The sequence below is a fragment of the Myotis lucifugus genome, unplaced genomic scaffold, assembly GCF_000147115.1.
Source record: "Myotis lucifugus unplaced genomic scaffold, Myoluc2.0 scaffold_10, whole genome shotgun sequence".
Lineage (NCBI taxonomy): Eukaryota > Metazoa > Chordata > Mammalia > Chiroptera > Vespertilionidae > Myotis > Myotis lucifugus.
Window position 1 is genome coordinate 9,385,669 of NW_005871058.1, and position 21,766 is coordinate 9,407,434.

A 21,766-nucleotide genomic window follows, 5' to 3' on the forward strand; every position below is an offset into this window, starting at 1 on the left:
TCCCCCCGTCCCCCGCCCCCGCCTCACCTCCGGCGCCCGGCTCTGGTCCTCCGGCTCTGCCCGTCCTCGCCTTTCTGCTGCTCCCGTCGCCGTGGGGGATGCTGTCTGTCCGGCACCCTCGTTGCTTCTGACCGCTCGCTCTCCCATTCATTTCTCCTCCTCGGACTTCGGGTCTCCCCTCCGAGCATGCTCGCTGTCTAGTTCGCTCCCCGCTTCTCGGGGTGCGCGGGGTCCCGCAGCCTCCGGTCCCTCGGCTCCTGTCTGCCGCGCCCCTGCCCGGCGCCCCGCGATCGTCTGCACGTCTCCCCGCTCACTCGGGCCAGTGCGCTCCGGGGCCGCTCTGTCCGCCCCCTGCCCCGCTGCGTTCGATTTCTCTTCGGAACCTCCTTGTCATCAGGGTTCTGTGTACCAGCGAGGACCCCGGGCGTCTACTCTCCCTGTTCTCCAGGTCACTCCCATTTGTTTGGCACGGTCTTCCCCGGACCACCCCCTTCTCCCGCCACCCCGTCCCGCGCCCCAGCCTTTCTGCAAGACAGTTTCGTGCTTCGGGACACTGATTCCCTCCAGGTAACGCCTGGTCCGTCGGCCCTGCACCGGGTCCACGTCAGTTCCCGTTCCTAGCCCCTCGCCAGGGGGATCTGTGCTCCTACCCACCCCACCCACACCCCCCCACCCATCACACACCCACCCATCACACCCACAGACTGACTACCTTTCAGGGTGACCGTGGGCTAGCTGTTCTGGGGACCTCTGAGGATCAGCGTCTCACTCTTTCTCCCCCTTTAATTCTGAAAACTTAAAAATTCACCGTGCCGCCCAAACTTTTTGTCGTTTTTCTTTTCTGTGCTTCGTCTTCCAACATTGATCACGAACGACTAGATTTATGTGCCTGGGATCCAGGACTCCCGGTTTTGATAACTAACTGCCCTTGATTTTGTTAAAGATTTCAAAGCCGGTCCCTTTCCATCTCCATACTGTAGTCATGTCACAATCGGAAGAAATTAATAGGAAGGATTGTATTCCGGGGGGAGTGAGGGATCGATCGTATAGTTTATTAGCATTTTCACCTATGAATGTAGGAATTAGTGTCCCCCCCCCCCCCCAGCTAGTAAAGGGGTCTCATGTCTTCGAGTCCAGTGAACTGAGTCCCGTGATCGATACAACTGTGCGTGCTGCCTCTAATCCTTACCCACTTTTTTTCTTCACATGCTGATAATGAGGATTCATGGGTCTGTATCTGTTTAGTGCTTTGATATTTTGGCAAAAGATGTGGGGAGAAGATAGACTGGAGTTGAAGCTGATATGATTTCTCCTATATTCGTCCTGGGTTGTACTCATGTTTTCAGTGACCTTTGCTATTTCCTAAATGAAACCGAAGAGATGCGTAGTTCTTGGGGGATACTGATGCGATCAGGTAATGTTGGGAATGGAATAACAAGAAATCTCCCCAACTCTGTTTAGTAGGCCAAGCGGGTTGATTTTATTTACTTTGTTTGCCTGTTTTGGAGGCAGTCATTAAGATAAACCCATCATAATAAAACTGTTGACAGCCCTTAGCACAAATCCTGGTTTGATGTTTACATTTGTAAACCAAAGAGTGCTCTGCTGACCTAATATTTCTGGTGGCCCCTGTTCCTCAGAAGCACAGAATATAGTGTCCAGGTTTAACAAAAGAGAAAAAATAAGAATGAACAAAGACAAACTTTATCATTTAGTGCTGCTTTGGAGGTATACATGTCTTCTTGTTTCTTTTTTATTTTTTTTGCCTGGTTTTTACCAGTGAATGTGAGTGTACACCCCAGAGGGTGGATTGTGATCACTTTAGTGGACTAAAAAAAATTGAATCTTACTCTCTTAATGATTTTCATTACTATCTAGTTAATGTTCAGTACCTGGGAGTCATTTGTTAAAATGACATGTTACATTCAGTTGTGAAGCCTTTGCAAATGGGGAAACTGAGGTATAAGAAGGACAAGTGTTATTAGTAACCTGAGCTGGAACCAGGCGGCCATTTGGGCTCTCTGGGCTGTAGCCTAGCTCTCCTACCTCCTAGTTTTATGACTTTCCATGTTGTATTTAGCATATCTGTATCTTAGGCCCCCTCCATAAAAGGAGGACAGTGAGTACTCAAACTGAATGATACTGCCTTAATCACAGATGTTTTTCTGGTTTGAAGAAGAAGCAGGCGCTAGCGTAAGACTCCACACTTAGTAGGGCAACTTCTTTCACTTCAGAAAACCTCCTTTCCACAGTTGTCAGGTGGGGATGTGATTGTTCACCTAACGGCACTGGGAGAGATAATGTATGTGAAGAGAGAGCCTGGCCCTGTGAGAGGAGGCACCTAGTGGCTTCTCGGTAAATGGTCACCGTTATTAAGATGATGCTGATGAGAATGAGATAAGCATAAGTTTTAAGCAGATGCAGATAAAAATGAGATAGCTATAAGTTTTAACCGGGAAGATTTTAAACTGTCACGAAGTGTTACAGGAATGTAAAGTGGCCTTAGTATTATGAGGTGCTGTCTTACATTCTGGCTGTTTTATGTTAATGACAGCTATGACGGAATATGAAAAGGTTGTTTCTTTTGAGACACTGCATAACTTCAATAGAGGGTGTGTGTGTGTGGGGGGGGAGAAGAGTGTATTGCAGATTTGGTAGTTATAACACTAGAAATTGTGGATTATGGAAGAAGAGGAAGATTCTTATATCTAATTTAAATAACATGAAATAAAAGTTTGAGATCAGGTGTAAATGTTAATCCTTTGCTCCTTTTATCTAGGTCTTGAGTCAGAGCACCAGCCTTGGGGACCCTGGACCACTGTCATGGAGACTGAGAGTGAGCAGAACTCCAACTCCACCAATGGGAGTTCCAGCTCTGGGGGCAGCTCTCGGCCCCAAATAGCTCAAATGTCACTGTATGAACGGCAAGCAGTGCAGGTGAGGCTCAACTCTGAGGGGCTGAGATCTGTGAGCATTGGCTTGGGGTAGGCAAGGGTGCTGGAGGATAATTGCCCTTAGTTGCTTTCTAGAACACTGGGGGAGTTGGATTAGGTGATGACTAAGGTCCCTGCTAGCCCCGAGAATCTTAGGAATTTATAACAATCTGAGCCAGCAAACAGAGAATGAGATTCAGTCTTTAAACGAAGGTGTTATTTTGTTTTGTTTTGTTTTTTATACCATTCAGTTCATAGAGCTAGATTCTAACCATTTCTCTTCATGGATTGCCAGGTTTTTAATCTTCAGTCGTTTGTATAAATCATTCTGAGCAATGGACTATAAAACTCTTTAGACTAAAGCTTTATTTTTAGACAAATAGTAAATCCCATATTTTTAAAAATCTGGGAATGGGCCTTTTATTTAAATATTTAGGTTACTAGAATAACTATGCACATCATAAGAATAGCTCTCATTATTAGAGAATATTAGTTAACACTAAAACTGAATTACCAGTATCATGTTTATAAACACCCATTAGCATTATACTGTAGCTATTTGAAAATGCCAGTTGTTTGAAAATTTTACCTGATAGAATCTTTCATAAGCTACTACTTACTCTTATTTTTTCATCATTTTCAACCCCTTAGGGCTCTATTACCTCTATTGTACCCCTAGAATATGGTCTTTTATTTTCTTCTCTTTACATTAATTGACATCTCATTGATTTTTATCCTGTCTAGTCCCAATTCTTTTTCTTGCTGTATTATGTATTTCCAGATTCCATTTTGGGAAATAAGCGTTCATGTGAGTTACACTGCTTTACTTTTCTTTATATACAAGAATAGAATAGAGCATAGCAGAATTAATTGCTTCTCCACTTTTTGAGGATTATATGAACTTACTGGTTCTCATATAAACAAATTGGACAAATCAGAAGTTGATGATTTAGCCAGACTCCCATCTTCCTTTGTTTCTCTACTTGCCACGAGTCCCTTTCACAGGATCACAGCGATTTGTGTAGAATAGGAGTTGGGAGTGAGTCTAAGTGGGCTGATCTTCTCTTTCTCCTCCTAGGCTCTGCAGGCACTGCAGCGTCAGCCCAATGCGGCTCAGTATTTCCACCAGTTCATGCTCCAGCAGCAGCTCAGCAATGCCCAGCTGCATAGCCTGGCTGCCGTCCAGCAGGTGAGAGGTCAGCAGCCAGCTGGCCCAAGAGGGAAGGGAATGGTGCTACAGGTGGGTAGGGACATACTGCATCCTCCACTAAGCCAAGCTGGAAACATAGTCTCCTCCTCCTACGTTCCTCCTGTAGGAGGATGAATGGATCTTAGCTTCGGGGGCTGCAGTAGGAACTGTGGAGAAACTCCCTTTTAGGAGTAGGATGGCTATGTCTAGACCTGCGCTGTGCAGTGTGGTAGTCACCAGCCATGTGTAGCTTTTGAGTGCTCACGATGTGGCCAGTTCACATTGGGGCTGTGCACTGAGAATTTGGATTTCAAAGACTTAGTAAGGAAAAAAAAAATAAAATATCTTAGTAGTTTGCATTGGTTACATGTTGAAATGAGATATATTTGGCTTACATAAGATAAAGTGGAAGAGGGTGTAGGAGGATAAGTGGTGATGGAAGGCGACTTGACTTGGGTTGGTGAGCACACAATATAGAATTGTACACCTGAAACCTATATAATTTTATTAACCAATGCCACCCCAATAAATTCAATAAAAAATTAAAGTGTACTTGCCTATTTCTTTTTTCTTTTAAAAATGTGCATAAAAGAAAATTACATATGTGGCTCGGGTTATATTTGTATTGGACAACTCTGGGTTAGGCTTACCAGTGACTCACGATGGGACCTGACCAGAGGTTCTTCCACCTAAAAGTGGGAGGAGGACAGGTTGCCTGGCTGTCCCAGGAGGGTTATGTGGGAGTTGTTGGGTTACCACATGTGGTAATGTGAGGGTTATTGCCATAGTGAATATACTTGTCCTTGCTCCACAACAGAGTCTCTCAGTTCTTGTTGGAAATGTCTGTTATGTTTTGTGCCTCTGATTTATTACTGGAAGATTCACAGCTGTTTCCTTTGTTTTCTCTGCTCTTTCTTATTTTCTTTCATCTCTAACAGGCCACCATTGCTGCCAGTCGGCAAGCCAGCTCCCCAAACACCAGCACCGCGCAGCAGCAGACTGCCACCACCCAGGCCTCAGTGAGTGCTGCTTCTCCCCACTGAGCGGCTTCTCTCTTTGGGTCTTTGTCTCTGGGTTAAACTTTGTGCAGCTGATCTGGGAGTGTTTATTGAGCCATCGGTGGTATTTACTGCCCTTATGTAGAGAATGTTTGTAAAAGGCAAAGTGACCAACTTGGATCTGTATGAGTCTTAATGAGGAGGTCTAAGAAAGGAGAAAGAAAATCCTGGGGAAGAAGCAGACATAGTAAAGGGAAGGGACTAATCTCTGGACCCTCCAACGACAAGTAAAATTTGTTCCGTTTCGTTCCTTTGCCTTCTCAACTGTAACCCTAGTGATTAGGCCCAGTTTGTTTACTTTGGTAATACCCTGGAGTAGCCAGGATCACAGATGTGGATAGGAAGGTATTCATTTTCCTGGACTCTATGAAAGTGAGATATTCTGTTCTTGACCGGGTCACTCTGAATTTATCAGTCATTTACATTTCCTTTTATGTCTCCTAAATCCTCAGTCCTGGTTCCTTTCTGTACCGCACAGATCAATCTGGCCACCACGTCGGCCGCCCAGCTCATCAGCCGGTCCCAGAGTGTGAGCTCTCCCAGTGCTACCACTTTGACCCAGTCTGTGCTACTGGGGAACACCACCTCCCCACCCCTCAACCAGTCCCAGGCTCAGATGTATCTACGGGTAAGCCACAGACACAACTGCCAGTGTCCCAGGGACATAATGGTTCTGTCCCTGGTGAGGACTTGAGCAAAAGTTATTTTATTTAACCATAGTTACCCAGCTGTTTTAAGACAAGCTGATCTACTTCTTCCTTACTTACCTCTAGAAGTACTGCTCAGTATTCACAGGTAGCCTGCAGATGACATTGAGATCCCAAGTTAGAAGATGCTCACTCACCTTAACATTTGACCACATTAGCATCAGATACTCTGATCTTTAGACCTGTGGCTCAAGTACACAAATCCTAAGTGTTCTCTTAGCCTATCTACTTACTGTACATAAAGACTTGTTCTGAAATTCTCATGGTCTCAACTTCTTTCATGTTTGACTCTTTGTGATCAACCTGTAGTTTTGTACACATTCCAGGTTTTCTTCTGGATGATTCATCACGTATGGAGAATAAGGGTCTCCGGGTTGGTGTGGAAAGGGGCAGGACTTCGCTGTTTCGTATCTTCTGTTTATTTTGTCTTGTGGTCCTTCCCTTCCGTTTCTTCTGTCTTTCTTCTTTTCCTCTTGTTCTCTTTCCTCTGCTCTTCCTCCTCTCCTTGCCAGCCACAGCTGGGAAACCTATTGCAGGTAAACCGGACCCTGGGCCGGAATGTGCCTCTAGCCTCCCAGCTCATCCTGATGCCTAACGGGGCAGTGGCTGCAGTCCAGCAGGAGGTGCCATCTGCTCAGTCTCCGGGAGTTCATGCAGATGCAGATCAGGTCAGTGGCAGCATTGACCTGTGGACGGGCACTGGGGAGGATGAAGGGAACGACCACAGACTAAGGCCCACCCTTCTGCCTCGTTACCACTTTTCAGGATTCTTTTTTTTTTTTGCCTTTAATTTCTATAGAACTTGAATCCCTTACAACTTTTGAGTTATTTGAATTAGGAAGGAAAATAGATTTGACTGACTGAAAATAGCCCTCTGGATCTGGGAAGTCTTATTTTTAACATAGGGTAGATTTCCTTAATATATTTTTTTTAGCCCTTGATGGCTCAGTTTATTCAGGAAGTCTTTAATTCTCTCTTCTTGCAGTACTGTCTCTGGAAGATGAGGGATGGTTGAGGGAATTCTGTTCCATAGATGTTAAGCTGACATGGCTGAGTTGCTGGCAGGTTATTTGATTCCTTCTCTTTATGAGTTCCTGTAGGTCTCTCTGCTTCTGCTCACAGTGTAGTCCCAGTGAAATCTTTCTCACCATTGCTTCTCATTATACCTTATCTCCCTGCCCCCCAAATATATATAAAGTGTTAGTGTTGTATACATATTTTGAGCCAAATTTTTATCTTCTTATGAATGGGATATACACTGGGCTCTCATAATATTTTTATTTTAGTTTATCAGTTAGCAAGTAAATATTGAGTTTTCTATTGTTGTGCTCAGATGTATACTAGAAACTTAGGAGGGCTGAAAATAAATATGTGTCAAGTCTTTATAAAGAGCTTGGAGAACCAAGAAGTACAAAAGTAAATTGCTCTAACTTTGAGTGACACAAGTAGAGAAGAGTGGCTGCATTACTTCTCAGTGACTCTTGGTTTACTTGAGCAAATTTTTAGAGGATGGGTATGATTTGATTTGGAGTAAAAAGAAAACTGGAGACAGAATAGTAATGTGTAAAGGTATAATTTCACATATGTGACTATGAGTTGGGGTGAGTGGATTAAGAGGAGACAACATGCTTGATTGTAGAAAAGGTCATTGTTAGGGAGAAGTCTGAAAGCCAAGTAACTCCATAGGTAAGAGGGGTCATTGCTGGTTGTTGAATAGCTGATTAATAGGATAAGGCAAGTACTTTAGAAAGAATCACCTAGAAACATGTGCCTGGAGAAGAAAGAGAAATTAGGGAACCTACTAAGAAATGATTGGGGTCACCCTAGCTGGTTTGGCTCAGTGGATAGAGCGTCGGTCTTCGGACTGAAGGGTCCCAGGTTCCATTCCGGTCAAGGGCCCATGCCCTGGTTTCGGGCTTGATCTCCAGTAGGGAGTGTGCAGGAGGCAGCCGATTGATGATTCTCTCATCATTGATGTTCTATCTCTCTCCCTCTCCCTTCCTCTCTGAAATCAATAAAAATATATTTTGAAAAAAGAAAAAGAAATGCTTGGGGTCATTTAGTAAGAAGGTAAGACCTTTGTTTTAGACTCTGGTAATAGCAGTAGGATCAGAGGATGAGGTTGAGACTGCTTCCTATCCAGTGGTTTCATTTATTCATCTGCTTGTTGAGTGTCAACATGTGGAGGGACAGAGTAGTGCTTAAAAATGTGAATCTGATGTTTGGCTCAGATTCCAGCTTCATGACTTATTATGTAACCGTAGGCAAATGACCTAACATCTTTTGGCCAGTTTCTTCATATATAAAACGTCTATGAAATTATAAAGTATCTACCTCATGGTGTATTTTGGAGACTAAATGAGTTGATATGTATAAGTGTTTGAACAGTGTCTGGACATAAATGAGTGTTAGTGCAAACTATCATTATTATATATCAGACATTCTTTAGCCATGAAGGCCCAAGAAAGTCATAATCCCTAGACTGATAGAGATTACAAATCACTGAAGCACCAGACATTGAATAAATAATCACCTGGATGGTTTGATAATTGCTTCATTAGGAAGTACTGAGTGCTCTGAAAGGGAGTTAATGTAGCCTTGGGAAGGCCTCGCTGAGAAGGTGACAGTTAAATTGGGTCTGTAGAAGTTGGTCAGGTGAAGACATTGAAGGAATGGTGAAGGCAGAGGAACCTCATGTCCAGAGATCCTAGGAGGGCAGGAGTATTATATATTTGAGGAATTGAAAGAAGACCTGTGTTCCTGGCGTTTGGCAAAGAGGAATGGAGATGATGCTGGAGATGGTCAGAGAAACCTCATCTTGCAGGACCTTGGGCGCTGTGTTTAGAATTTGGAGCTTTATCTGAAAGGCAGTGGGAAGCTTTGGAAGGATTTTAAACATGGAAGTGACATGAGAGATTCGATTTTTTTTTTAAAATATATTTTATTGATTTTTTACAGAGAGGAAGGGAGAGAGATAGAGAGTTAGAAACATCGATGAGAGAGAAACATCGACCAGCTGCCTCCTGCACATCTCCCACTGGGGATGTGCCCGCAACCCAGGTACATGCCCTTGACCGGAATCGAACCTGGGACCTTTCAGTCTGCAGGCCGACGCTCTATCCACTGAGCCAAACCGGTTTCGGCAGAGAGATTCGATTTTTGATTTTTTAAATTTTCAAGACTGTTGGCTCCTCTATGGAAGATAAATAGAATGGCTTGAGTGAATTATGGGGAGAGCAACACCAATCATAGGTGGTAGTTGTTGAGATGGACAGAAATGAATAGATTTGAGAAAAACTTAGGAGAACTCATTCAGTGGTAGAGAACTCATTCAGTGGTTACTAAAAAGGGAGAACTTATTCAGTGGTAGAGAGTTGATGGAGATGCCTGAGATGAGCTATGGCACTGCAGAGAGATGGCTGGTACTGATATTTATGAGATGAATGTTGGAGAAGTGGATTTGGGGTGAAGTTCACTTTTGGATATGCTGGTTTAGAAGTGCTTGCTACCCAGAAGAAGATACTGGATCAGCAGTTTTTTATGTGGTGCCTGAGCTCTGAGTTGGAGGTAAACATTCAAGAGTAGTAGGCATATAGATGATAATTGAAATTAAGGGAGTGTTTGAAATTTCTTAGGGATATGGTATGGATTGAGAAGAGAAAAGCCTTTCAGGTGGAGCCCTGAGGGTTAGGATGAGCCCTTAGAAAAGAGCAGTTCAAGGTTGAGTAAAGGGTGATGGCTGGCAAAGGGGAGTAGGGAAGAGTGACTGACAGAGAGACAAGAAAATCTGGATTGTGTGTCATGAAGACAAAGGATCAAAATGGAACAAGAGTGGCAAGAGTCCTTCATCAAGTGCAGTAGAGATGGCAAGAAAGATGGAGTCACTGACATGGATGAGAGCTATTTCATTGGAGTCATGGCGTGAGGCAAATGACTGGATAGTGGGAATAGTTGCAGTGAATGTAAACAGTTAAGAGTTTAGCAGTAGCCCGGCTGGTGTGGCCCAGTGGTTGAGCATCAACCTATAAACCAGGAGGTCACGGTTCAATTCCTGATCAGGGCACATGCCCGGGTTGTGGGCTCAATCCCCAGTGTGGGGCGTGCAGGAGGCAGCCGATTGATGATTCTCATCATAGGTATTTCTCTCTCTCCCTCTCCCTTCCTTTCTGAAACCAATAAAAAATATCTTTAAAGAAAAAAAAGAGTTTAGCAGTAACAGGAAAGAGGATGAAACTGGGGGTGGGGAAGTGAGGTTCCAGGATGCAGATGGAAGGGAGCCAATAGAGGAGAAATTGAAGAGACAGGAGAGAATTGATTTTATAAGCTTCTTGAAAAGTAGGAAGGATAGGAGAGAAGAGAGAAGTAAGTGATGGGTGCTTATGCAGCTGAACGTATAGATTTGGTGGTGGAACTGATGAAGCATCATGCTCATATAATGGTTTTATTGTTTCCACAGGGGTGGGTGAGAGGGGAAAGAGGAAGTGGTTCTCATCTGTAGGGAAAGTAGCAATGTTTTAAGTAGCCATTATGGAAAGGAAGCTGACTAGAAAAAAATTGCCAGATAATAAGTGCCCCAGCACCCAATCCTGATGATTCTTGTAAACCATTCTCTAAAGCTATCATCTCTTCTTCTTTGCTCCTATTGCCTGAATCCAGGTTCTTTTCATTTTTCACCTGAATTACTGTACTAGTTTTCTAATTGGCTTCTTGACTTCAGCCTTTCTCTAGTTCTAATCCTCTTCCACATTACTGTCAGAACAAGTTTTCTTAGAAAATATATGTTGTTACTAGCATTTTTAATTGTACCTCTGATATGCAGAATTTGATCAGTCATAATCCTTGGCTCATGACATTCTCTCATTAATGGTCCATTCATGGTGCACTTTTATATATTTACTCAGTAAGTTTTAAAATACAATAAGCAATCCCAGTTTCATCTACTGCCTGCCTCTACCCAGGGTGAGGACATTCTGATTCCTACTAGTAAATTCATCCTTCCGTTGTGTCTCTTTTTATATGGTTTTATTGTATTTACATATAATAAAGACATTTTTATAATGGAAAATTTTAAACATATAAAAAATATGAATCTCTACGTACTTACCATCTAGCTTCAACATTGATGAACACATGGCCAATATTTTTAGGCCTTTCACACACACACACACACACACACACACATACACACACACTCGGGGTGGGCAAAAGTAGGTCAGTAATAACAATAAATAATATAACAAATAAATAATACAAGAATAAACTTTTCTATACTCATAACTGTAAACCTACTTTTGCCCACCCCTTTATATAAAAATAAAAAATAGACTATATAAAAAATACATATTTTATTTTAAAGGTATTTGTGCTCTTCTCAATCCATAAAGTGCTGTATGCAGTCTTTGAGAATGCTTTCTTAATAGCTTATTGTCATGATCCATCCATATTGTTGTATGTCATTGTACTTTATTAATTTTGATTTCTATATAATAGTCCATTGTGTGAATATATTATAGTTCATTTATTTTCTCTTCTGATAATGGCCATTTGGGTTGTTCTAGGCACTTGTTACTATGAATAGTGCTGTTGTGAACATTTTTATACATGCCTCCAGTTGTACACAGCAAGGGTTTCTCTTTAGGAATTCCTGGGGTGTAGGATGTGTGAATGCTCATTTTAGGATATGATGCCAAACTGTTTTCCAAAGTTGTTGTACTGATTTCATTTCCATTTCCATCAGCAATGTTTAAAAGAATGGTTTCAACTGTAGATTTGATCATGTTTTTTCTGGTTAATATTCTCCAATAGCTTCCTGCCATCAATTAGGTACTCATCATTCCTTCTCTCTATTCATATTTTGGAGTACTTCCTATGTGTCAGGAACTGTGCTAGGTGCTGGGAATACAACAATGAAGACGATAGATACACGTTCTGTTTCCAAACTGAAGTTCAGACTCTCCTTATTTTAACACACCAAGCCCTTCATGATCCGGCACCTTTCTACCCCACTACCCTCAGCCTACGTTCCTGGTTTCATTTCTTGCCACTCCCTCTAACTCACTCCAAACATAAAGGAAATATTTATAATTTCCAAAAATGCTATTCTTTTTCTTGGCTCAATGGTCTTGCAAATGTTACCTAGATCTTCAAACCCTCACCTTCACTATTACCGATTGCGCCTCAGGTCAAGCATCACCTGTGTTAGGAAGCCCTCCGTAATCTTTGTATTCTGAGTTAATCTTCCCATTCTGGGCTCCCACAGCACTGTGTGCATACCTGTGCATAGTGTCATATTGTTATTGGTGATTTTCTTGTCTTTTCAAGTAGAAAGTACTCATTAATAGCAGGGATTGTGTCTTTCATCTCTGCATTCCCAGCACCCAGTGTAATACCTGAAGCATAGTAGGTATTTCGTAGATATTAAATGAATGAATGAATGAATGAATGGAAAGAAAAGGGAAAATCTGAGACACTTTGAAGGAATAAATGACTGTACTTGGTGATACATTTAATACTGAATAAAGGAGACTGAAAATAAAATTTGATATAAGAGTTTTTCCCTGGGTGACTGGAAGGCCTTTAATGTATATAATTGGGAAATTGAGCATACAAGTTGAGATGGGCAGTGGAGTATCTTCAGCGATCCTTGCTGCTTCTGAATCTGTCACTGAAATCTTTGACCCTAGTGCCTCTTGTTCACCTTTTCTCAGTCTTGTTCTTCTTATCTTTCAGGTGCAGAACTTGGCAGTGAGGAACCAACAAGCCTCAGCCCAAGGCCCTCAAATGCAAGGCTCTACTCAGAAGGCCATTCCTCCTGGAGCATCCCCTGTCTCTAACCTCTCCCAGGGTTCCAGCCAGGCCCTAGCTGTGGCTCAGGCTTCCCCTGGGGCCTCAGGCCAGTCCCTCAACCTTAGTCAAGCTGGTGGAGGCAGTGGAAATAGCATCCCAGGGTCCATGGGTCCAGGTGGAAGTGGCCAGGCACCTGGAGGCTTGGGTCAGTTGCCTACCTCAGGAATGGGGGGTGGTGGGAGCTGTCCCAGGAAGGGCACAGGAGTGGTGCAGCCCTTGCCTGCAGCCCAAACAGTGACTGTGAGTCAGGGCAGCCAGACAGAGGCAGAAAGTGCGGCAGCTAAGAAGGCAGAAGCGGATGGGACTGGTCCGCAGAACGTGGGCATGAACCTGACACGGACAGCTACACCTGCTCCCAGCCAGACCCTTATTAGCTCAGGTAAACGGTCACTTCTCACGTCATTATTCTCAGAACCGTTTGAAAGCTCAGAATACATTTCTTTCTTTGCCTTTTTCTTGCTTCTTGTCACATCACCCTTGATCATATTAGTTCAGGGAGGCAGGAGGACAGGTAACAGATCTTTTCTGTTTCCACCAGGCAGCAATCATTTTACAAGTTGCCTTAGACCCTGAGTTCTTTAGTTTACTTACTCCACCTATTCATTTACCCAGTTCTTATTCAATTGCGTACTATGTTCTAGGAGGGCTAGAGTTACATCTTTGAAAAATAGATCCCCTGTCTTCATGGAGCTTAGAATCTAGCATAAAGGATGAATACTCTCCTCATCGGTGTTTGATGGTGGTTAGGTGGCCCAGTGTAGAGCAGAGGTGACATAAGTGTCCTAGGGCACTTAGGACTAGCAAATAGAGCCCTGGTTTAATATAGTCAACTTGTGCCTGGCTGTTGTGGCTCAGTGTTTGAGCATTGACCTATGAACCAGGAGATCACAGTTCCATTCCCAGTCAAGGCACATGCTCAGGTGGTGGGCTGGATCCCCAGTGTGGGGCATGCAGGAGGTAGCTGATCCATGGTTCTCTCTCATCATTGATGTTTCTATCTCTCTCCTTTTCTCTCTAAAGTAAAAAAAAAAAATACACACACACACACACACACACAGTCATCTTGTGATCATCTGTGTCAATGATAAGGGTGAAGAAGAATAAATAATATAACAACCCAAATAGTTTATACTTGCTTTCAGACTTTGGTTAGATATAGTTAGGTATGTATACCTTACTTGGTAATGTTTTCTTTTTACTTGGTAATGTTTAGTTTTACCTTCATTTTACCTTCCTTGTTTCTAGCACTTTAGTTGTTGCTACATATGGATAATTTATTTACAAAAGTTAATTATCAGTTGTAGTGCTAATAACTTAGTATTTACATACTATAGCAGTTCTGTTTCCAGAGTGCTTTCATAACAAATATGTTTTCTGGACAATCTGGTAGGCGTATGAGGGGGGGAGTGAGGTTGTCAACTCATTTATAGTGGTGGAAACTGGGTAAAGTCAGAACCTTCGGCTGCTGACTCTGAGACTTCTCATGGTGGGGACCTAAATTGATGAGTCTTAAAAATTAACATTCATGGGAAGGTGTTGGTATATTTACCTCCATGGACATTTATTCTTTCAGTGACTGTTAAGTGTTTCTAATGTGCTGGATTAGAGGGATGTAAAAATGAATAAAACATGGACTCAGCCTTGAGGAACTCAGAGTCCAATCACATAGAAGATGGGCCAACTTACTTGACTGAGTTCAAAGTAACAGGATTTAAGTATAGCAAAGAAAATAAAAGTTAGATACATGTAAGAAATTACTGGAGGTCATTAAATGATTGAACAAGGGAGTTCTTCTCTTGAGATCTTTAAGATTAGAGACAGTAATATCTGATAATGTCTGACTCAGGAAAGAGAACGAATGAGGTGATCTCTTAGGACCTTCTACATTAGATTTCCATCCATTGTGTGATTCCAAAACTGGGTACAGTTTGGAAAGGCGATTTTTACTTCCCATAATGATGATTATTTTCTACTTTTCTTTTTGTTCCATTCTGGGCGTGGTTCCTATAGCCACCTACACACAGATCCAGCCCCATTCCCTGATTCAGCAACAGCAACAGATCCACCTCCAGCAGAAACAAGTGGTGATCCAACAGCAGATTGCCATCCACCACCAGCAACAGTTCCAGCACCGTCAATCGCAGCTACTCCACACAGCCACACACCTCCAGTTGGCCCAGCAGCAGCAGCAGCAGCAGCAACAGCAGCAGCAGCAGCAGCAGCAGCAGCAAGCCACAACTCTCTCTGCCCCTCAGCCACCACAGGTCCCACCTACTCAGCAGGTCCCACCTTCCCAGTCCCAGCAGCAAGCCCAAACCCTGGTTGTTCAACCCATGCTTCAATCTTCACCCTTGTCCCTCCCACCTGACCCAACTCCCAAGCCACCCATCCCTCTCCAATCCAAACCACCTATAGCACCGATCAAGCCTCCTCAGTTAGGACCTGCTAAGATGTCAGCTTCCCAGCAACCACCACCCCATATCCCTGTGCAAGTTGTGGGCACCCGACAGCCAGGTACAGCCCAGGCACAGGCTTTGGGGTTGGCACAGCTGGCAGCTGCTGTGCCGGCTTCCCGGGGGATGCCAGGTACAATGCAGCCTGGTCAGGCCCATTTGGCCTCTTCGCCACCATCATCCCAGGCTCCTGGTGCACTGCAGGAGTGCCCTTCCACACTGACCTCTGGGATGACCCTTGCTCCTGTGCAGGGGACAGCACATGTAGTAAAGGGTGGGGCTACCGCCTCCTCACCTGTTGTAGCCCAGGTCCCTGCTGCCTTCTACATGCAGTCTGTGCACCTGCCGGTGAGTGACGTCTGATGGTTTTGAGAGTGCTGTCACTCTCTTTTTTTAATTAAAAAAAATTGATTGATTGACTTTAGAGAGATAGAGAGGGATATGTTGCTACACTTATTTATGCATTCATTGGTTGATTCTTCTATGTGCCCTGGCCGGGGATTGAACCCACAACCTTGGTGTGTCAGGTTGACACTCTAACCTACTGAGCAACCCAGCCAGCGGGGGCACTGTCACTCTTAAGAGTGGACCTGTGGCTGAGTAGAATTAGAGCTTAACATAGTAGGGGAATGAAGAGTTTAGAAGGTATTTATTTGTTCCTTTGTGAGAGAGATTAATGGAAACTTAAGATACTGGTATTCTTTTTGTAAGAGAGAGCAATGTTAATGTATATAATATCTGAACTTCATACTCCTAAATCTGCTACTGAAGTCATTCTGGGTTTTTGGATCTGTACTGGGTTCGATCAAGATAGCTGTAACCACCTAAATAATCTTTAGAAAACAACAGTTCTTAGTTGGGCCGTAATGAATCCAGGGTCTCAAAGTCTATGTTAGGACTAATGAACGTTGCATTTTCTTTTGTCCTGAGGTGGAAGTTACACTTCTTGGAATGACCAGGAATTTTAATGTACCGTGAGAAATATACAAATTGGGGAATCTGGAACTAAGGAAACTTTATCTGAAAATATGGAGTATTTATGGTTCCTTATCTTCCTTTACTTATAACTCTTGATTTCTTTTCTGTTCTTTTCTTTATAGGGCAAGCCCCAGACATTGGGTGTGAAACGCAAGGCTGAGTCTGAGGAGGAAAGAGATGATGTCTCCACATTGGGTTCAATGCTTCCTGCCAAGGCATCTCCGGTAGCAGAGAGCCCAAAGGCCATGGAGGAGAAGAGCAGTTTTGGAGGTGAGAGACTGACTTCTGCAGTGCTGTTGGAGTACACAGAGATTAACGTTCTGAGTGAGTGAGCTAACAGATAAGTCTGGTTCTGTAGAGTATGGGTCTGTACTTGGTGGACAGATGAATAGATTGAAAAGAACAGAATCCAGGGTGAATGAGCAGAGGTGAACATGCAGCCCGGCTGGTGTGGCTCAGTGGTTGAGCATGGACCCATGAACCAGGAGTCAGGGTTTGAATCCTGGTCAGGGCACATGCCAATGTTGCCGCTCGATCCCCAGTATGGGGCATGCAAAAGGCAGCTGATCGATGATTTTCATCATTGATGTTTCTATCCCTCTCTCCTCCCTTCCTCTCTCTGAAAAAAAAAGGTGACCATGTATTATTGTGGAAGATTAGGCTGGCTTGGCTAATAGATGGGTCAGTTACATTATCCCATATCTATTCCTTAATTTGTGTTTATTTTCCAGAGAAAGTTGAATCAGTGACCAATGTGAATGCTAATACCCCAAACAGTGAACTAATATCCTTGGCTCCTGCCCCATCAGCACCACCTCCTACACTAGCCATGGTGTCCAGACAGATGGGCGACTCAAAACCCCCACAGGCCATTGTGAAGCCCCAGATTCTCACCCACATCATTGAAGGCTTCGTTATCCAGGAAGGAGCAGAACCTTTCCCGGTGAGGGCAGGGCTGGAAGATGGGGCTTTCAAGTGGGGACTTGGACTGACTGTTGTCTTTTCAAATGCCACTAAATCAGAAGGCTCAGAACTAGTTAGTTACTAGAGAATGGTTCAGTTCTGCTGTTCATTTGGTGAGTTGTAAAAGGAAGGGAAAAAGAATAATATGTGGACCAGAAAATGAAAGTTTTGGGAAGAAGAGAAGAAAAGGCAGGAGGTGACCTTGAAAGCTGTAATATTTTGTTAGACAAACTAGGTTTGGTTTATAATGAAGAAAATTGTGGTAGAAAGTTAATGGAGAGTTGCAAAACTAGAACATAGGTATCCTGACTCCTAGTGCATTCCCTCAACTTAGGAAGGAAAAGGACAAAACAGGGAGCCAGGGTAAGACTCTGTACTCCAGTGTTTGTCTGAAGAAAGCCTGTTAGAGACTCTTGATTCCCATATTGAAAATGATTCTCTCTGAACCAGACTTGACCGTTAGCTTAGAAATCCAGGCAAAGACTTAATGGTGAGGAAAGCTGGGAAAGCTATGGAGAAGCAGAAAGGAATTAGGCTAACTTAACTGTGACCTTCTTCTGGGACAGGTGGGTTGTTCTCAGTTACTGAAAGAGTCTGAGAAGCCTCTACAGACTGGCCTCCTGACAGGGCTGAATGAGAACCAGTCATGTGGCCCCTTGGGAGGGGACAGCCCATCTGCTGGTAAGTATTTACTTAGAGACCCGTCTGGGGAAGGAGGCTCATGCAGATGTGTTTGAAGACTCAGTATAAAGTAGTAATCATCAATTTAAAGTGGGACTTATATAATGTCCATCCAGACACAGATACTATATCACATACTAGAATATGTAGAATCACACAAAAGGAATTCCACAGGATTAGGGAGATTTTTATCAGGCTAAAGTAAGCTGTTAAATTATCTTATATAATAAAAGGCTAATATGCAAATTGACCAAACGGTGGAATGACCGGTCGCTATGATGTGCACTGACCACCAGGGGGCACACGCTCAATGCAAGAGCTGCCCCCTGGTGGTCAGTGTACTCCACAGAGGGAGCACCGCTCAGCCAGAAGCCGGGCTCATAGCTGGTGAGCGCAGCGGTGGTGGTGGGACCTTTCCCACCTCCATGGCAGTCGGACATTCCCTGAGGGCTCCTGGACTGCGAGAGGGCGCAGGCCGGGCTGAGGGACCCCCCATACTCTGAGTGCACGAATTTTGTGCACCGGGCCTCTAGTTTACTATAAGGGTATCTTTTTTCAAAAGATAATCTAAATAAAATAGGATATTTCTAAATCTCCAGTTCTCTTTAGGTTTTATAATCTATATTAAAGACTCTTATTTACATTTCCTTTCTGCTTTTGGGAACTTTGTGGGGGAGGGATATCTTTCTAGGCATTAGTAATTAGTTCCTCTCTCAGTCTTGGCTGAAATCTGAGAGTGTGAATTGGGATAAAATTTGTAATCAAAATAGAAATAGTCTAGCTTAAGGATAGGAAGACTAAAATGAACATGCCTTTATGATTCTGGAATTCGAACTTTATGTTTTAGGGTGGTGTAGGTCTTTGGGGGCAAATTCTGAGAGTAATTAGAGTCCAGTTCTGAGCCTACTGATGGTTTGAGCAGCAGCAGAAACCCATGCAGCTTTCGAGTGATGCCTTGTTTTTCAGAGCTAGATAAGAAGGCGAATCTCCTGAAGTGCGAATACTGTGGGAAGTACGCCCCTGCAGACCAGTTTCGAGGCTCCAAGAGATTCTGCTCCATGACTTGTGCCAAGAGGTACTGGAGGCATCCCCTCCTCATCTTCAGCAGTGGTTTTTTCATCTAATATTATAGCCCTTCCCTAGGATCATCAATCTCACAGCTGATACTTGAGTGTCTCCTTTGCTTTCATAGTCTTTCCCAAATCAGCTCTTAAAATACCAGTTCACAAGCTTAGGCTAACAAGGTAGTTTTCTGTAGCACCTTTGATCTCCTACATGTGCCTGATCTGTAGGTATAATGTGAGCTGTAGCCACCAGTTTCGGCTGAAGAGGAAAAAAATGAAAGAGTTTCAAGAAGCCAATTATGCTCGTGTTCGTCGGCGTGGACCCCGCCGCAGCTCCTCTGACATCGCCCGTGCCAAGATCCAGGGAAAGCGACACCGGGTGAGCTGCTGTCCCAGTGCCACCTTTAAAATGGGCCTAAACAGTGTGAGATCAGAACTCTGGTTTTGCATTGATTGCCTTACTCCAGATTCCAAGATCCTGATTTTTTTCCTCCTCTGATTACTGGTTTATGCATCCATTAATCCTTACATTACGTTTGAGTAGGGAAAATCTAGATCATTGGTAGAAGGGAAGAATCAAGAGTTGATAGTTTATACTTGAAAGGCACTTGAGAGTAGACAGGTGACTGGACATTTGCAAATGAAGTACAAATTACCTCACTTGTGGTAAGATTCAGTTTTCCTCCATGCCCGATATGAACCCAAACCCAGGGGGGTTGGGGAGGGCAGAGGAAACTTATTCATGACCTGTTTTTCGGTGTTCTTTATAGGGTCAAGAGGACTCTAGCCGGGGTTCAGATAATTCCAGTTATGATGAAGCACTCTCTCCAACATCTCCTGGGCCTTTATCAGTGAGAGTGGGGCATGGAGATCGAGACCTGGGGAACCCCAATACAGCTCCACCTACCCCAGAATTACACGGCATCAACCCTGTGTTCCTGTCCAGCAATCCCAGCCGTTGGAGTGTAGAGGAGGTGTATGAGTTTATCGCTTCTCTACAAGGTACCGAGGGCCTATCCAAAAGAACTCAGGTCACATATATACTTAGTTTTCCTGAGCTCTTCACACAGGCCTTGAGAACAGGGAACATAACTGACTTTTAAGCAGTAGAGGCTTGAAGGCTGTACTTTTTTTGATATTTATTCAAGTTACTTGCCCACAGGCTCGTCTACTAATTCCATCTGGATTGTCATCCTCTGTTATGTCAGCAATTTCAATGTATTTCATCTCCTATGATTCAGCTTTCTTACCATTAATTTTTGGATAAAGCACATTTTTATGTGATTGTGACACCTACCATGGATAGACTTATTCAGTGGAGAGGGGGATTAGAAAATAAGGGGCCATTATTGCCCCATTCTCTTCAAAGCAGGAATGTTTATGAGCTGTTCTTGACAAAGGGATGGTTTTCTCCAGAAATCGCCCTGCCCGTCTTGCTATTTGTCTGAGTTCTGTGCTCTTAAACAAGTGCCACAAAGGCTCATTTGAACTTTTCTTGCCAGTTTAAAAGAAAACATTTATTTTTGTTCCCACCCCTTTCCCCCTCCTAAGGCTATTTGAATGAGGTTATTTCTCTGGTTGGAACTTAGTTCCTCCATGATCTTGGCTTTCTTTTAAATAGCCAGTTGCCGATTTCCTTTTCTTCCAAAGCTTGTCATCTCAAATCTTCATATTACTGAATTTAGGACACGTACTTTGGGATTAACCATTGCTACGTTTGCATGTTTCTCATCGAGTTTCCCCCTCCTATGTGGTGCTACCTTATACTTTCTCATACATATTCCCATTTTCTTCTAGGCTGTCAAGAGATTGCAGAGGAGTTTCGTTCCCAGGAGATTGATGGACAGGCCCTTTTATTACTTAAAGAGGAACATCTTATGAGTGCCATGAACATCAAGCTGGGCCCAGCCCTTAAGATCTGCGCCAAGATCAACGTCCTCAAGGAGACCTAAGGTGGCCTTCTTGCACAAAGCAGCCTAAGGCAGACACTCCCCACTGTCCAGGCTATAACCTGCCTGGTGCCCGCAGACTTTACAGGGAATAAATAACTTTTCCAATTAAATAAATCTGTGGAGGGGATTTCTAAGACAGGGAAAGAATGTGCAAGAATTGGTTGCTGGTGCTACATGGTGGAGCTTGGACATTTTCTCTGGGTTCTACTTTATTTTCTAAAATCTTTACAGTTCTTACCATTTTCACCTGCCCTAATCCAATCTTTATAAAAACAAACTCTATAGAGAACTAGTACTGCTCAGCCTTTTTCTGGAGTGGGGTAGCCAGGGTCTTAGTTCTCCAAGAAGATATAGTATGGCAAGGCAAGGAAATGGGTGAAGGTAGGTGCACCTCCCCAATGGGAGGAGGGTTCTTCTAGCTTGACACAAGCGATACAATCCAGTACTCCCTCTGGATTGTCGGACTGTAGCTATGGCCCAGTTTTCTTTGTCATCATCCACTCCCTTACTATTGAACATTTTCTCCTCCATCCATGGCAGGCTCACCAGCTAGTGTAGGCACTTGGCTGGCATCATTCTGATTTGCTGCAGGGACTAAGTGTTTGGCACACATGTGGCTGTTGTCATTCTTCCTGTATCCCCCCTACTCCCTTCCAATTTACCTGATGTCTTCTACCTTTTTAGTTCCAACTCTGCTGTGTCCTATAGCTTTATAAAACAGGAGTGTGTGGAGCTGAGGTCAGGAGGATAAATGCCTGCCTTAGGCACTATACCTTATACAACAAAAATATTCAATATTTTTTTCCTCTTCAGTAAAAGGATAAAAATTGGTCTCAGTTGTCTCTTACTCTAATCCAGTGTCTTTAGTCTCTACCTTCTTTCACACAAATGACTAGGCCAATATGTTTTTTTTTTTTTTAATCTTTCAAGTGTTTTTGTACA

General features: G+C 43.5%; 1 protein-coding gene across 5 annotated transcripts; it reads left to right on the forward strand.

Annotated features, from left to right (window-relative positions):
• Nucleotides 1–295: 295 nt before the first annotated feature.
• PHC1 (polyhomeotic homolog 1) lies at nt 296–20,965 on the forward strand. Of its 5 annotated transcripts, XM_023750015.1 has the most exons (15): nt 296–567; nt 2,780–2,937; nt 4,012–4,122; nt 5,061–5,141; nt 5,659–5,808; nt 6,400–6,555; nt 12,617–13,112; nt 14,744–15,534; nt 16,287–16,434; nt 16,896–17,107; nt 17,694–17,808; nt 18,775–18,883; nt 19,101–19,251; nt 19,643–19,874; nt 20,670–20,965. In XM_023750015.1, the coding sequence occupies exons 2-15, from the start codon at nt 2,824–2,826 to the stop codon at nt 20,822–20,824; spliced, it is 3,021 nt and encodes a 1,006-aa protein (XP_023605783.1). In that variant the 5' UTR covers nt 296–567; nt 2,780–2,823; the 3' UTR covers nt 20,825–20,965. The 5 variants fall into 5 exon arrangements, with proteins under 5 accessions (XP_023605783.1, XP_023605782.1, XP_023605784.1 ...); XM_023750014.1 differs by lacking the exon at nt 296–567 and having other exon boundaries at nt 6,424–6,555; XM_023750016.1 differs by lacking the exons at nt 296–567; nt 19,643–19,874.
• Nucleotides 20,966–21,766: the final 801 nt, after the last annotated feature.

Excerpts from the sequence above, each read along its gene's own strand:
- PHC1 (XM_023750015.1), top strand. The coding sequence starts at position 2,824 with ATGGAGACTGAGAGTGAGCAGAACTCCAACTCCACCAATGGGAGTTCC. Across the intron at positions 17,809-18,774 it reads AGGGGACAGCCCATCTGCTG|AGCTAGATAAGAAGGCGAAT; the intron begins GTAAGTATTTAC and ends CTTGTTTTTCAG. Across the intron at positions 18,884-19,100 it reads TCCATGACTTGTGCCAAGAG|GTATAATGTGAGCTGTAGCC; the intron begins GTACTGGAGGCA and ends CCTGATCTGTAG.